The 14971-nt window shown below is 42.4% G+C and overlaps 1 protein-coding gene across 2 annotated transcripts in view; it reads left to right on the forward strand.

The window, feature by feature from the left end:
- Positions 1–6817: 6817 nt before the first annotated feature.
- Positions 6818–14971, forward strand: part of LOC147639583 (kinesin-like protein KIN-8B) — a 65688-nt gene continuing 57534 nt past the window's right edge. The window contains exons 1-3 of one of the 2 annotated variants that reach the window (XM_086825616.1): positions 6818–8460; positions 8578–8655; positions 8742–8831. In XM_086825616.1, the coding sequence (XP_086681742.1) occupies positions 8407–8460; positions 8578–8655; positions 8742–8831 (222 nt within the window). In that variant the 5' untranslated portion in view covers positions 6818–8406. Of the gene's footprint in view, positions 8461–8577; positions 8656–8741; positions 8832–9039; positions 9074–14971 lie in introns of those variants that run through there. The other variant, XM_086825625.1, reaches the window with a different exon arrangement.

Here is a 14971-nt window from a genome sequence, read left to right on the forward strand (position 1 = left end):
GTGTCTGTTTGCCCTAATTAGTGTTGAAATATACAAGTGAATAGGGTGTGTGCGAGAACAAGCCCTTGGCAAGAGGCTGTAAAAGAGAATGTGTAAATGTGAAAGAACCTGTGAAAAGGTGAGAAGAATCTACTAGGAGAAAATAAAGGGTAGCATGAGAAGATTTAGGAAGGGTAGAGATATTCTGGAAGAGGTGGAGAGAATCAAGCAAAAGAGGTGGAGAGAATCAAGCAAAAGAGGTGGAGTGAATCAAGGAGAAATCAGTGGGATTTGATGCTTGGATGTAAACACTATAAATTGAGGCATTGACCTAATGAGAATTTGCTGGTTTTTGATTATCCATGTCTACATTAAGCTATTTGTTAATTACTCTCACTAATCACATCTTAATTACTCACTAATCACGTCTTAATTATTTACTAATCGTCTCCAATGAGTTTCTTGGACCTCAAGTGCATGAGAATGTGTTTCAATAGGCTCAATCACTACTCCGACTGTTTCACCTAGTTTTCTGCTCTGCCGAACTATCTTTTCTAGTCGAGAAATAGTAGATCACTATGAAACAGCAAACAATGGTTCACATCGTGACGTAGCAGACTGCAGTTCACATCATGAACTTTGTTTCACACTGCCAACTTATGTTTCACGTTTTGAATTTTCACCTGAGTCGGATAGACTCCAATGGTGCAATTAGGGTACTCTCTTACCGCCAGTCTGATAACCCTTAATCTGTGAACTAGCAGATGACAGTTCATGTCGTGAAGTAGTAGGTTATGGTTCACATCGTGAAATAGACTATGCTTCACACCGTGAAACAGAGTACTGTTCACATCGTGAAGCACTTCGCTGCTATTTCATGAGATAAGATTTTTCTGTTTCATTGTGTCAGATGTGTCATGATAAGATTCCCTAATTTTAGTAAGATAACCTCGAGATTTTCGGCGCTGATTGCGAAAAGTGTTTCATGCCATGAAGTAGGAGATTGCAACTCACGTCTTGAACTATTTCCTACACTTTCACGTGTTTACCAGCCACATTGACAGAATGATGGTTAGAGGGTGATTTCCCTATCCAAATGATCCAAAAAGGTTATGCCAAGGATTAGGCCTTGTTTTTGTAATTTTCATAATTTTTAGAAAAAACAATACAATGTGTGTCATGACAATTGCTAGCTTACACTTTAGAAATTGGTAACGAAAAACATCAAAATTGAAAGTAAAACTAATTGTAGCTTTCCTCTAGGTACTACCAAGTACTCACCCACACTTCCAACACACGATTTTCCATAACTACTATAATTCCTTCTCTACCACACTCAAACCTTATCGACACAGTTTCTTCACAATGTACCTTCCAAATGCAAAGGCAATAGTAAATCTTGCAGTATGGAGCTAGAGCTCTAAGAGGATGAAAGAAACAATGGTGTTTCCATGGTAGTGGCTCCAAAAATGTTATGGGCTACCGCACCTCCCAATAGAGAACTCTACTCATTCACAATCGAAAGAAGCAAAATCGAAAGAAGCAATAGACAACAACTATCATTGGTGGGTACTTAATGCTTTGAGCTCACATCCCTTGAGGTGCTCCCCAAGCTTGATTTTGGAAGCTCCACTCCTCCAATCTCCACCTCCACGTTGTCACCGTGGAGTCACTCTCACCACAATACAAGGCAATCTACCTCTCACTCTCCCACACACATGCATAGAAGAGGAACATACACTAGAGTACACTGTCACTCTCTCTGTGTCTTACACAAGACAAAGCAAGAGCTCTCATAGCACAAAGGGGGATTGCGTTCTTTCATTTATGAGAAATTTCCTTTTATACATATGGACCTTATTCACACTTGGGCGCCCAAAACTTACTAACTAAGTCCTACAAGACAAAGCAAGAGCTCTCATAGCACAAAGGGGGATTGCGTTCTTTCATTTATGAGAAATTTCCTTTTATACATATGGACCTTATTCACACTTGGGCGCCCAAAACTTACTAACTAAGTCCTTGGGTAGCTAGTATCTCAAAATGCACAACTTTTATAGTGCCTTTACATAACACTTATTACTGTCCTCAATTGGAGGAGCATCTTTGTTAATCCAAAATGGGATTAATAGTATATATATATGTACATACATATACATATATATGTCTATGTGTGTGTGTGTGTGTGTGTGTGTGTGTGTGTGTACATATACCTATTATTTATTATATGTAAACTTCCCTTTAAGTTAAATGTTTTACACAACTAATATAAGTCATATTAATGATTGAGACACCTATTAAATATAAAATTTGTAAATAGACCCAATTAAAAAATGGTGTCTTGTGTGCTCAAGTGATGTCATAGACTTTTTAAGCGGAGTCCCTACTCTTAATGGGTGAATATTAGGATTTGTACTTTTCTCCTATACCATAGTAGTTAAGTTATAAAAGTAGAGAAGCATTATAGAGCAACAAAGACTTTCTTAATTATTGGGTCAAATAAATAATTAATAGCTCACTTGGATAGATTGTTGTGAGAAAAATCTAAGCAAATTGATCAATGAACATTCAAAGATTATGTTGCTAATAGAATCTTACATGGATAAATGTTCACATATATAGAAGTATGAATATATTTTGAGAAATATATATTTAAGACACTATGGTGAATGTTTTGAAGATATGATGAACAACTAAGAATGAAATTACTATTTGTTTAGATGAAAGTCCAATCAATTGAGTGTCTAGATTGGCTTGTATGACACCAAGTTTGTCTTGTATTTAGATGAAAGTCCAATCAATTGAGTGTCTAGATTGGCTTATATGACACTAAGTTTTCTAGATAATGCAAAAGTTAGTAAATAGGGAGAGGCATAGTTTTCACAAGGTCTAAACAAGGTTAGTAAATAGGGAGAGGCATAGTTTTCACAAGGTCTAAACACTCTTTTGTCTAGATTGGTTTGTATGACACCAAGTTTTCTAGATAATGTAAAAGTTAGTAAATTGGGAGAGGCATAGTTTTCACAAGGTCTACACACACTTTTACATTAAAAAATCACATAAAATGTGTTTAAATTTTGACTCAAAATTTTAATGGTCTTCATGCCCTATATGCTTTAGCCTACATCAAAATGTCATTAAAAAGAATGCATTGAGGTGATGATGAACTGGATTACATTGAAAAATGTTTTACAATCAAAGTCAATCGAGGTGTAGCTAGGTGGTTAGGGCTTTGGACTCACTCCCCATCATAGGGACATAAGTTTGATCCTTGTCCCTCCATAACAACTCACACTACATTTAAGGGGATAGGGGGAGGACCTACCCATGGGTATGTGTGTGTGTATCTACCCATATGTGTATTCCAAAGTGCCAACACGTGTAAATCTTCTAAAACACATTGATGGTACACTTTGCTATTATTTAAAAAAAATAGACGTGAGAGTGAAATACATAAACCCACACAAATCCATGTTTGAGCTTATTTGTGCACAAGAAAGAGGTAAGACAATTATGTATTAATGGATGTATGGAGACTCTATCCCACATGTGAAAAGGGACTTGTTTGGTTTCGCCGACAACAAGTTGTAAGCCATAAAGCATTTTGGCATGTACTTTTTATAAATGTCATGTACTTTTTATAAATGTCATGTTAAAGTGTTTTGGAAAATAATATGTATGAAAAGATTTATCATACATCATTCATGCACCCTTGTTAAGGTTTTTTGAGGCAAAGAAACTTAATTCGTTTTGTTTGTCCATGTGGGATATTATTGAAGTATAAACTTGTGCTTTTTAGTCTTTCAAGGCTCGTGGGAAATGCCAACAAGCATCTATCTCACTAAAACTTTTTAAAGATTGATAACTTCATCATGCCATCATCATCATGTTATCATCAAGATGAAGGCACTCTAAATTTTGTTGACTTTAGATGAGAGGTAAGAAAAGATGACTCATGTTAGTGTGTGGTGAACTAAAGCATGATAAGGATGGGGTCTATGATTGCAAGATCTTGTACCCTAAAAGGCTATCATGAAAGGGCTACTTACATACATAGCAAACTTGTTTAATGTGTGTAATCAGTAGTAAGCTATTGTGCTAACCAAAAAAGACACTTTATGGAATACATGCAATACAATAACGTGCAATTTTAGTGCTTTTTTAGTAGCAAATGAAGCCTTTTATGGATGAGCTTATATAAACTATGTGTCATGGGGCAAGAGAATCACAAATCGGTGAAATCAGAAAATCTAATGTGGAGTGTCTCTTCCTAGTACAAGTTTGCATGTGAGTGAATATAGTTACACTTTGTTGCTCTCATTATTGATACAAAGTTGGTCTTTGAAAGTTGTTATTAGCGTGAGCTTGGCGTAAAGGAATTTCTCCACCTTCCTAGCTAATAGCCCTCCATTTTCTACCCATTCCATATGTCTTGACTCCAAGGATGATGGTCGTTGGCGTTATGTTGTTCATGCTGTCACATTGCCATGTGTTGCTTGCCCATCCATGTTGGCTTATCAGCTCAAATGCATCTCATTGGGAACTTGCCCTTTTCACCCTTTGTTCTATCATCACTCATCAATTACACTCATCACATTGTCGACAAGGTGGGGTGTGGTATACCTCATGGCGTATGGCACCCAAAACCTATTGCTTACATCAATGCCTACATGGTGCAACTCATAGTGCACCTACAAAGGATGAGAACTTATAATGTCTATATGCCTACCCTCTACATGGTGCAATTCATAGTGCACCTACAAAGGACGAGAACTTATAATGTCTATATGCCTACCCTCTACATGGTGCAATTTTTAGTGCACCTACAAAGGCGAGAACTTACCACTCATTTGTTGAGAATGCAATAGATTGAGAGTAAGAAGTGATGGTTTTTTTGGACTTCTATTCCAATTTTTGTATGTACACCTAAGGACCAAAACATAAAAAAGAAAGGTTGAAATGTTTGTGCATTACAAATTCCTATTCACAAAATAGATTACCAATAAGAAACGATTGTCATATGGTGTACACATCTACAAAAACAAGGAAAGGCAATATCTTGGCTTTCGTCTTTCTTTAGATTCTATAATCGTGTAGTTTTAAACTTAGTGAAAAATGACAAACATACAAATTTAAGCGAATCACTTGTATTTTTCTCCACAACTTTTGAGCTACTAGAAAGGTGATAATTTACATTCTTCATGGATGTGTACACCCCTCTCTTAATTGGATGCATTATTATTCATGCACCCTTCTCTCTCTCTCTCTCTCTCTCTCTCTCTCTCCCCCCTAGATGGTCTATGCTTTATATCAATCATATAGGTCATCACATGCATTCATCATCAATCATATAGGTCATCACACTCATTTATTATCATCATCATCATCATCATCATCTCTTCATCATCATCATCATCATCTCTTCATCTCTCTCTCTCTCTCTCTCTCTCTCTCTCTCTCTCTCTCTCTCTCTCATATGGATAATATTGAGGTTGGTTGCATAACATTCTTGGCCCATGTGGACATTTTCCCATCCATGAACCGGAAAAGCAAATGCCACATATCTTTTATTTTTATTGAACAATAGGGAATAATTCAAGAGATCATGTCCTTCAGTGGCTTCAAAAGGGGAGGATGCATCTTGACCATCACCCCAATAGGACATGATTTAAGAGTCCATGTCCTATTGTGGCTTCAAAAGGGGAGGATGCATCCTGGGCATTACCCCAATATGGTAAGAGGGCCTATTTTTAAACACCTCATATAATTCCTTATTCGGCCTTTAATAATGAGGAAAGCTTCATTTCCCCCACAAGTTATTTGATTGTATGCTTTGCTGGCTAAAAGGAGGATATTCTATAAAGTATAAGGCAATTGATCCCTCAAAAGACAGAAGTCGCTCACCCAAAACAAGAGCATATGATAAGGGAATTAGAGTTTGATTAAGAAGAAGAAAGGAGGTAGAGAGTTTGAAGAGAAGGCAGGTTAAAACACAAAGAGAGATACATGTGGGGACATATAATTGAGAGAGAGAGAGAGAGAGAGAGAGAGAGAGAGAGAGAGAGAGAGAGAGAGAGAGTAATATCTACGAAAGGGCCCAAGGGTTTATGAGACCAAAAGTGATACAATGGTACCATATATATCGAGCCATAGAAAGTAGAACGAAAAAGTAAAGAGAAAACATCTAACACTAGAGTATGTACATGCAATCAATAGATGATCATGTATAGAATGAGATATGCCATGATTAGCTAAAGACAATATCGAGCCATAGAAAGTTGAACGAAAAAGTACAGAGAAAACATCTAACACTAGTGTATGTACATGTAATTGACAGACGATCATGTATAGAATGAGATATGCCATGATTAGCCAAAGATGATATCGAGCCATAGAAAGTTAAACTAAAAAGTAAAGAGAAAACATCTAACACTAGTGTATGTATAGGTAATCGGCAGATGATCATGTATAGAATGAGATATGCCATGATTACATTAGTATAGAGCCTACTTATATTTCATAATGGGCGAGTGTATTCAGAACACTACATTTAACTTTCTACAACTTTGTAGTTTAGATTCTATGTTTGCTCTTTAACATGGGTAAACCTCAGGAAGTCGACACCTATGGTAGCGTAATATACTAAAAAAAACCTTAGGAGCACTATCGCTAATTAAATGGATTATCCCATTTTTATTCACACTTACGTGTCCCTCGGGTGGTCCTTTAGATTTTGATTCCAAAGCGGCAAAGCCTCAAAGGCATTTTTCCAAGTGCGTTAACAACCGATGGAAGGGGACCAAAACTTAAAAGGGTGTCAATACTATGGTTCCAATCTACACCTGTCCGGCACGTGTGGCGTCTCTGGTACAGGAGCTGAGCAGCGCAGCAGGACACATTGCCTTCGTGCTAGACGACAGCAGCTTTTAACCTTTTCAACGCTTTTCTCCCACACGCGCGCACACACAGACAGCAAGATTTCCCTTTGATGAGTCTTTCATTTATATTTGGCTGGGACCTGCTGGCTGATGATGGCCATGGCAATGCAATGACAAGCACATGACGATGCTTCCCGGGCTGCCCTTTTTCTCTGCTGGAGTGCAGCCTGCTTTTTTGTCCACGCGGCTTTGGTGAAGTGGATGACTGGCAATGTGGCAGGGCTTGGGCAAGGACTCAAGGGCATGTGCATGTGCGCCTGCGCTGGATCGACGAGCTGTGTACTGCGAATGCGTCATAGCCATACGGCCTCTCAAAAGCCTGGCACAGCGCAGAAGAAGGAGAAGCTTCAACACCTGGCTATAGCGACGACAAACCCTAGCCTGAGCAGAAAATGCCCTCGCTTTTCGTCTGGCCATGGCTTTCGAAGTGCCGCGTAGCTTTCCATCTTTGCTTACACCCCCCACCCTCTTGGTTACTGCTGGAACCGTGAACTCGCAGAGCTTCTTTGCACGTGAGACTCTCTGGCTATGGCAGCTGAACTAACTCTGTCTTGGGTATAGCTGAAAACCTGACTCTGGCTGTGGCAGCTGACCTAACTCTGCCTGTAAACTTATTAAGAGAAATTAGTAGAATGCCGTTCAATTCACAGTACAAAGTCACTTAATGCCTTCAATTGCCCCCTGTTCTAGTAATGTATCTGGCAGAGCTTCTCCTTCACCCGTGCAGAAACGAGGTAGGAATTTGCATACATTGAACGCCAAGCTTTCTTCAAGTTCGGACCATAAATCTGCTGAGCTTTGTAGACTGTGCCCGATAGCCGAGTCGATGCAGGTCTTTCTGACAATTCAGAAGGCATCTTACTGTCCTCTCCCACAGGTGTCAGGAGATGCGCATGCAGCCTGTTGACTCAAGAGTTCCGCAGCCTGCTGTACTGTTAAAAGAAAGCAAAACGGCCTGCCTCTATGTGAGTTTCACTGCAGAGTCCAGACTACTGCGAGATACTCTCAGCGTTTCCCTTCGTTGAACTGACACAACTAACGGAGTCCCGACACCATTCCAATTTCCACTTCAAAGCGACCGTTTTCACCACTTCAACTATGGCGGGAAGCTACAAAACTTTACTGGAACTCCGTACTGCAGACTGACAAGCTTTCTCTCACACAAATCCTTGAGCAGACTTCGAACAAGAGGGCCTTTGCCTCATAAGAGGCCTTTCTCGAAGGAGGCCATCACAGAGACTCCAGCCTTCTCTCACACCAAAGGTGGGCTTACCTCTAAACGGGTGAACCGGCTTTCTCTCACACAAATCCTTGAGCAGACTTCGAACAAGAGGGCCTTTGCCTCATAAGAGGCCTTTCTCGAAGGAGGCCATCACAGAGACTCCAGCCTTCTCTCACACCAAAGGTGGGCTTACCTCTAAACGGGTGAACCGGCTTTAGCATCAGCAGAAGTTTCAGAATCTGTGCCGATTTCTGTTTGCAATGCTTCATGACAATGAGAACCATACGACCTCCCGAATGCAAACAGCCAACTACACTACAGGTGCCTTTGGGAGCTCCCTATTACACAGCACTCTTTTAACTCTTTGCTTTTCTTGTACACAAGAAGCACTTTCTGTACGACCACATCAGCTTGATGGGGGATTTTCACTGACATCAGGTAGCGCTGAGGTGTCGCCCTTTGACACCTGCAGAAAGGTCCAAATCCAAGGAAGTCATCCGCATTGAGGATGATAAGGTCGAGACACCTTGCCTTCTCTCATTTTTAAAGCCAGACTGATATCCTGTTAGACACTGTGTCTTATATCTTCTCTCTCGTTCCAGGTGGTAGTGGTGTCTGATGCCGACGGGAGCAGAAACCGAGAGAAAAGATATACGTTTGATTATGCTCTTGGTCCAGAATTCAAGAATCAGGTATCCCCCTTTTGCCTTTCCATCCCTTTTCACATGCTGGGAAAACAGCCAGAAAGTCGAATAGGCAGACCATGGCAGAGTGTTTTGGTCATTTGTGTGCAATATAGCCAGTTTACTAGGTGCACAGCCACTGTCTGATCTGGCAAGCAATTCACCAGCTTGGGACATTAATATTACGTAATAATCCATGGCTTCCCTTCCCATGTAGGTGGACAGAGTGACAATTTGAGAAGCCTTCAGAGGTGACAATTCATTTTAGCGCTAGCGGATGCCAAGCAATAGGGCATTATGTTTTCCATGGTTTGCTTGAAGTGTTGAAGATTCTTGTCGCACAATGGAAACGCACGTTAGTTTTATAAGCTCCGTTCCATTGATCTATCCAGTAACTGAATTATGTTGTCTGTCACCGTCAGGAAACTGGCACAAAGCGAAACAAGTTGGGGGCAAGAGAGGGCAGTCTTCTTTGGTTGCTCATAAGATACAGTTAACTTATGTAAGCTTGTCAAATCAAGAGGTGGTAGATACCAATCACAAATCAACTTGGCGTTGATTCATTTAGGAAAGGACTTCGTCTGATCCAGAGTTCTCTATGAGAACTCCTAGTATATTTATACAAAGGCACCATGCAAAAACTCGCTGATTTTCACCTGCTTTTGTGATCTTGTAGTTCTTGTGGTTTATGTCCGTGGAAAAAGAAACATTTTCCAAAGTGCTACTATTTCTAACAAAATGGGTGGGCGTCCATTGACCAAGGCCTCTGGTGCTAGCTCACCCATAGGTGCAAGTTTTATCAATGCAAAAGTATTCATCATAACTCAATCATTTGTGTGGATTCACAAGGACTCTTGCACTGTTATGATACTCTTTTGTAATGTGAGGCTGCTCCAAGAGAATCTCTGTTCTAAAAATGACAACTACCCTTTAAGGAATCTCCTTTTATTAAAGCTTCTCAAGTCTTCCCACAACCTCCTTGATCAAAAACTAAATTCCTCTACGTTGTTGTGCTAGTGTATGAGCCCAATAAAGAGCTGCCTACATATATATGTAGAGTGTAAACCTCGTGAATTTTAAGTCTCTTAATTACTAAATTGAGTTTTCAGGCCTCAGGTGAAATCAAATTTAAACTGCAGGGCAAGTATGGGCCATGGTTGCCTCATAAGAGGCCAGTTTCAGTTTTTGACTTTTGAGAAAATGATTCCTGTGAGTGAAAAGAAAAGTATATTAGGCTTAAAGTTTGCAACAACTAAGTAACTGCAGTGTGGAGAATTTTGAGAAAATGATTCTTCTGCGAGTGAAAAGAAAAGTATATCATGCTTAAAGTTTGCAACAATTAAGTAACTGCAGTGTGAAGAAAGTATATTGAAAAAAGAAGGGGCCTATATGAGTAGATCATGAGCTTGTTTGTGTACAATGAGAGATAATAGTAGGTAGATAATAGGTAGACATCATCATCATCCATCCAAAATGTCCAAGACGGGTGAATCTAGAACCTCAAACCCTATATCCACTGCCTGTGGGGGGGCATCCCTATGTCTGTAGAATCTCCTGGAAAGTTGCCGCATGGAGGTCCTCCTCGGGCCTGAACGCGGTGAGCATTTGGCACACTGCTATTGATGAGCTTTATCCGGGGTGACTCCTGGGAGTCGGGATGGTGCGACTGCTGGCTCTATATGTCATCTGGCCCTCCTGGAGGGTCCTTGGACTCCAGTGGCCCTTGCGGGTGACACTTGGTGCTCACCTGGAAGAAGCTTGTGAGGTGAACTGCACCTGGGATTGTCTCGTTTGTAGAAGGTCTCTATGTTTGTAGATCTCTACAAGTAGAGCCCCAGGCAGCGCCGATCTGGGGAAATCAATGATCCTAGACAGTGGGCCAAATTCCTCTCTAAAGAGGCAATGAAATCTCCTCTGGATCTCGTAATACATTGGGCGTCTACAGATATAATGTTCCTTTGCCTCGACCTCCATAGAGCAAAGTCTGCAGATCCGGTCCTACCAAGCAATGCCCTCTGCTCTACCCATCTCCTCTCTGAGGCTGTGAGGTGAGACTCGAATCTGCCCATTCGCAATCTGCATGGCATGCGACTTGTGTCTGTGCAGATATTCAGGCCTCTGGATAAATCCATCTGCTGTGAGCCGCAGGAAGTGACCTCAGTAAAACTGCATTTTCGGGTGTCTCTCTCGAGACGTGAACCATGTAGTGTGAGTATGCAGGCCAAGGAGATCAGAATGAATAAGCCAATTAACATTTTGATCAGTGAGGTGAAGGGACTCCGGAGGTTCATACTGGAAGGGTGGCAAGTGGTCCATGTGAACTTTGAAGCCCTTGTGTGAGAAACCAGCAAGTGGCTCTAGCATACACTCTGTCATGTACATGCTCTGCAGTTGTCAGGATGACTGCAGTGCAATCCTTGGGAGTCTGTGTGCTGAGTCAATATAGGTGCGTCACCACCTGGAAAAGTGCATCCTCTATCAATGGTGCTGCTCTGAACTCTGCAAGAATTATGGAATGAGGCCCTTATAGTTTGCTCCAAAATATGCAGGAAACATCATAACTTGGAGCATCTCAACCCTTTGCCAACCCTCCTCCCCAAGAACTAAAAGGAGACAAAAGTGTTGGGATTTGGGGCTCGGTAGGTGTGAACAGCCCGTATGTTTTTTTTTGTGTGTGTGTGATTTCTATGGGTCAAAAGATAAGGCTCAACACGTCCATCAAATCATCATTCAGTTGTGCAATCTAGCTCTCACTCTACACCTCACATTATGCCACGAATACAGAGGAGATAGAGGATGGAGAGGAGATATAGGAGGTGGAGGAGATAAAGGAGGTGGAGGAGAGGGAGGAGACCGGAGGAACTACATCACCATACAGTGCACTCTCAGATGAGATTACACAGTACCTCAGACTGGGAGAGGTCTTACTAGTGGGAGACTTCAATGCCAGGACGAGGAGCAGACAGTGCACTGCATATGATTTTGAGGGAGATCCCATACAGCTACCTACTCTAGAGGACGACGACTTTGGATCACGGAGGGTGTCTGCAATACTTAGCCAGGCAAATGCTATGGATGGGAGCTTCTGGAGCTAGGATCACGCCACCATCTCCTCATCTATAATGGGATGGAGAGATGGCCACAGTCAGGAGGACTTACATGCTTTCCACATGGAGGTGGAAGTAGCACAGTGGATTACATCTAGGCTCCCGGGAGACAGCTCAGCTCATACATGATTTCTCAGTACCCCCCATACCCATCGGAGCTGATCACACATACTTATCTTTCACCATGATAGCCACCCCCCCTCCCCCTGTCGGAATGCACAGGGGAAAATGAGACAACTGCTGTGAGAAAGAAAACGCAGAAGTATAGAGAGAGAGAAGCTGTATAAAACTCTGCTATATACAACAAGATCCGGTACTAATGAAGTGTGGGGGCAAGGGTGGTATTTATACCACTCTAGGCTGCCGGTCGGCCAGCCCAAAAACAGCCGACAGGCTGCAGAAATGTCCACGACTGGAATAAAACCAGTCGGCCAGCACATATGGAAGTCGGCCAAGACAGAAACAGTCGGCCAGCACAAGAAGTCCCTCACGACTAGCAAAAACTGGGAAAACAACACGGAAAATGAGGATAAATGGAGAGAACTCCTGGGCGGCGGGCACACCCACAACAGAGGCCCTCATTAAGTAATATGGTACAGACAGGAGATGACTGCTGACACCCCCTCTCAGCTCCTGGATGTGGAACCAACCCCAGTGAGCTGGAGTGCTGCCGGAGCATCGCTTGAGGTAGAGACTTCGTGAAGAGGTCTGCCACATTGTCCTCCGTTGAACAATAAACAAGCAAGATGTCACTAGCCAAAATCTTCTCACGAACAAAGTGATATTGTATCTCTATGTGCTTGGTCAGACATGGAAGACCGGGTTTCGAGCAATAGCTATACAGCTTTGGTTATCGCACTGGATGATTGTGGGTTCCTTTTGTGAAAACCCAATCTCGCCAAGTAACCTCTGCAGCCACACAACCTCGCAGGCAGCACCACAAGCAGCCCGGTACTCTGCCTTTGTAGAAGACAAGGCAATAGTTGGCTACGTCTTGCTGCTCCAAGAAATAGCTCTTGAGCCAAGGGTAAATCCGTAGCCTGATGTAGATCTCCTCGTGTCTGGATCTCTTTCCCAATCCGAGTCACTCCAACCTTGGAGTTTGACTTGTTTCTTCGTTCCCCTTCTAGTGTCATAGAAGAGTTCAAGATTCTTTGTACCCTGCAGATACTGCAAGATCCGCAATCTTGCGTCCCAATGAGTCTTCAAGGGTTTTTGCATGAATGAGCTCAACAGCCCCACTGGAAAGCTCAAGTCTTTAGCAACCAAATCAATGAATCAACAAGCTTTTGATACAAGGAGGCATCAACTTGCTCACAAGGATCATTAACTTTAAGTTTGGTATTCGGGTCCATCGGTGAAGAAATAGGCTTGTAGTTCTCCATCCCAAAGGTCTCCAGCAACTCATGAACATACGGTTGCTGTGAAACAAAGAACCCTCTCTGGGTCTACCAAATCTCTAATCCCAAAAAGAAATGGAGTAAGCCTAAGTCGGTCATCTCAAACTCCTTTGACAAGGCAGCCTTCATCACAGCTATGTGCTCCACATGACCGCCAGTGAGAATAAGATCATCCACGTAAAGGATAATCAAAGTGACCATACCGCGTTTGCGAAAGAGATACAAGTTAGGATCTCCAATTGATCTCTGAAAACCTTTCTGTAGAAAGAAGGAATCAACCTTCTGATTCCAAGCCCTTGGAGTCTGCTTAAGACCATACAAGGCCTTCCGTAACCTGTAAACCATCCCCTTTGATCTTGGAACCTCAAAGCTTAGAATTTGCTCAATATACACATCATCTTGCAAGTCACCATGAAGGAACGCAGATTTTACATCCATCTGATACACCGACCACCGTTGAGAAGAGGCAAGGGCAAGAACTGTCCGAATCGTGGTCATCCTCAGTGTCGGTGCAAAGGTATTCTCATAGTTGATGCCAGGCCGTTGAGCATAGCCCTTAGCCACAAGTCTGGCCTTGTTCTTGTCCACCGACCCATCAGATGTATACTTGGTCTTATAGACCCACTTGACACCAATGACTGACCGTTTTGACGGCCTCGGAACCAACTCCTAAGTGTTATTCTTCTCAATGGCTTCAATTTCCACTTGCATGGCTTTCCTCCAAGTCTCCTGGAAAAGAGCTTCCTTAAACGGAAGTGGGCTCTTTGTCCCGAATGATACGAGACATCCAAGCATAATTTACCTTTAAAGGCTCCTTTGACTGACGAACGCAAGAAGTGGAATGTCCCTGTCTACTGCCAACATCTGGCAAGCCATCCACCATCTGGTCTCGGAAAGCCTGCCGCAACTTATCCACATTCAAGTGGCCACGACAAAACTGCCACAAATCACCAAACTTAGAACCTGTAAGAGAGAGTGCTGAGAGTCAGTAAATCCCATTCTCCACCCCGTCTTCCCAAACAACATGGCCTGTTGCTTTGTCCCGCAGAGCAACAAAATGCCCATCAAACTCCACTCGGATGCCTATCTTGCAAACCTCATGCACTGACAAAAGAGAAAACCAAGAGATGAGACATAGGAATGCTTTCCCCCTCTGCCATTGGGAACGATCTCCAACCTTCCTTCACTGTGAATCGGAGTAGTGGATTCATCACCAATAAGGATTTGACCTGTTTGCCTGTGAAGATCCTGTAACAACTCTCGAGGAGTCATGTGCTTGGAAGCACCACTGTCTAGAATCCACTCCCGAGTATCCCTGGCGGTGAGACCAACTGCCTCCTTGCTCGAAGAAGATGAAGCATTTGTGTCCATAATCTCCAAGTGCACAAAAGCTGGAGTCTTCACAGTTACAGTGGAGGAATCTGCACCTTGCTTGGTGCTCCGCTAAGGACATTTCCTCCAATAGTGACCCTTCTCGCTACAATGCCCTTGTTGCAGCCTTTTGACCGCTGGCTAGTCAAGGCCTCAAAATCTCCGCCCTGTGGAGGGTTCGTAAATCGCTCTTCCTGGTCCAAAACCATAGGCACAAGCTCCTCCCATGTGCTGGTGCTGAGCCTCCCATTGGTGATCAAAGAAGAATAGA

The sequence above is a fragment of the Cibotium barometz genome, chromosome 3, assembly GCF_041138505.1.
Source record: "Cibotium barometz isolate CiBa-2024 chromosome 3, ASM4113850v1, whole genome shotgun sequence".
NCBI classification, from domain to species: domain Eukaryota; kingdom Viridiplantae; phylum Streptophyta; class Polypodiopsida; order Cyatheales; family Cibotiaceae; genus Cibotium; species Cibotium barometz.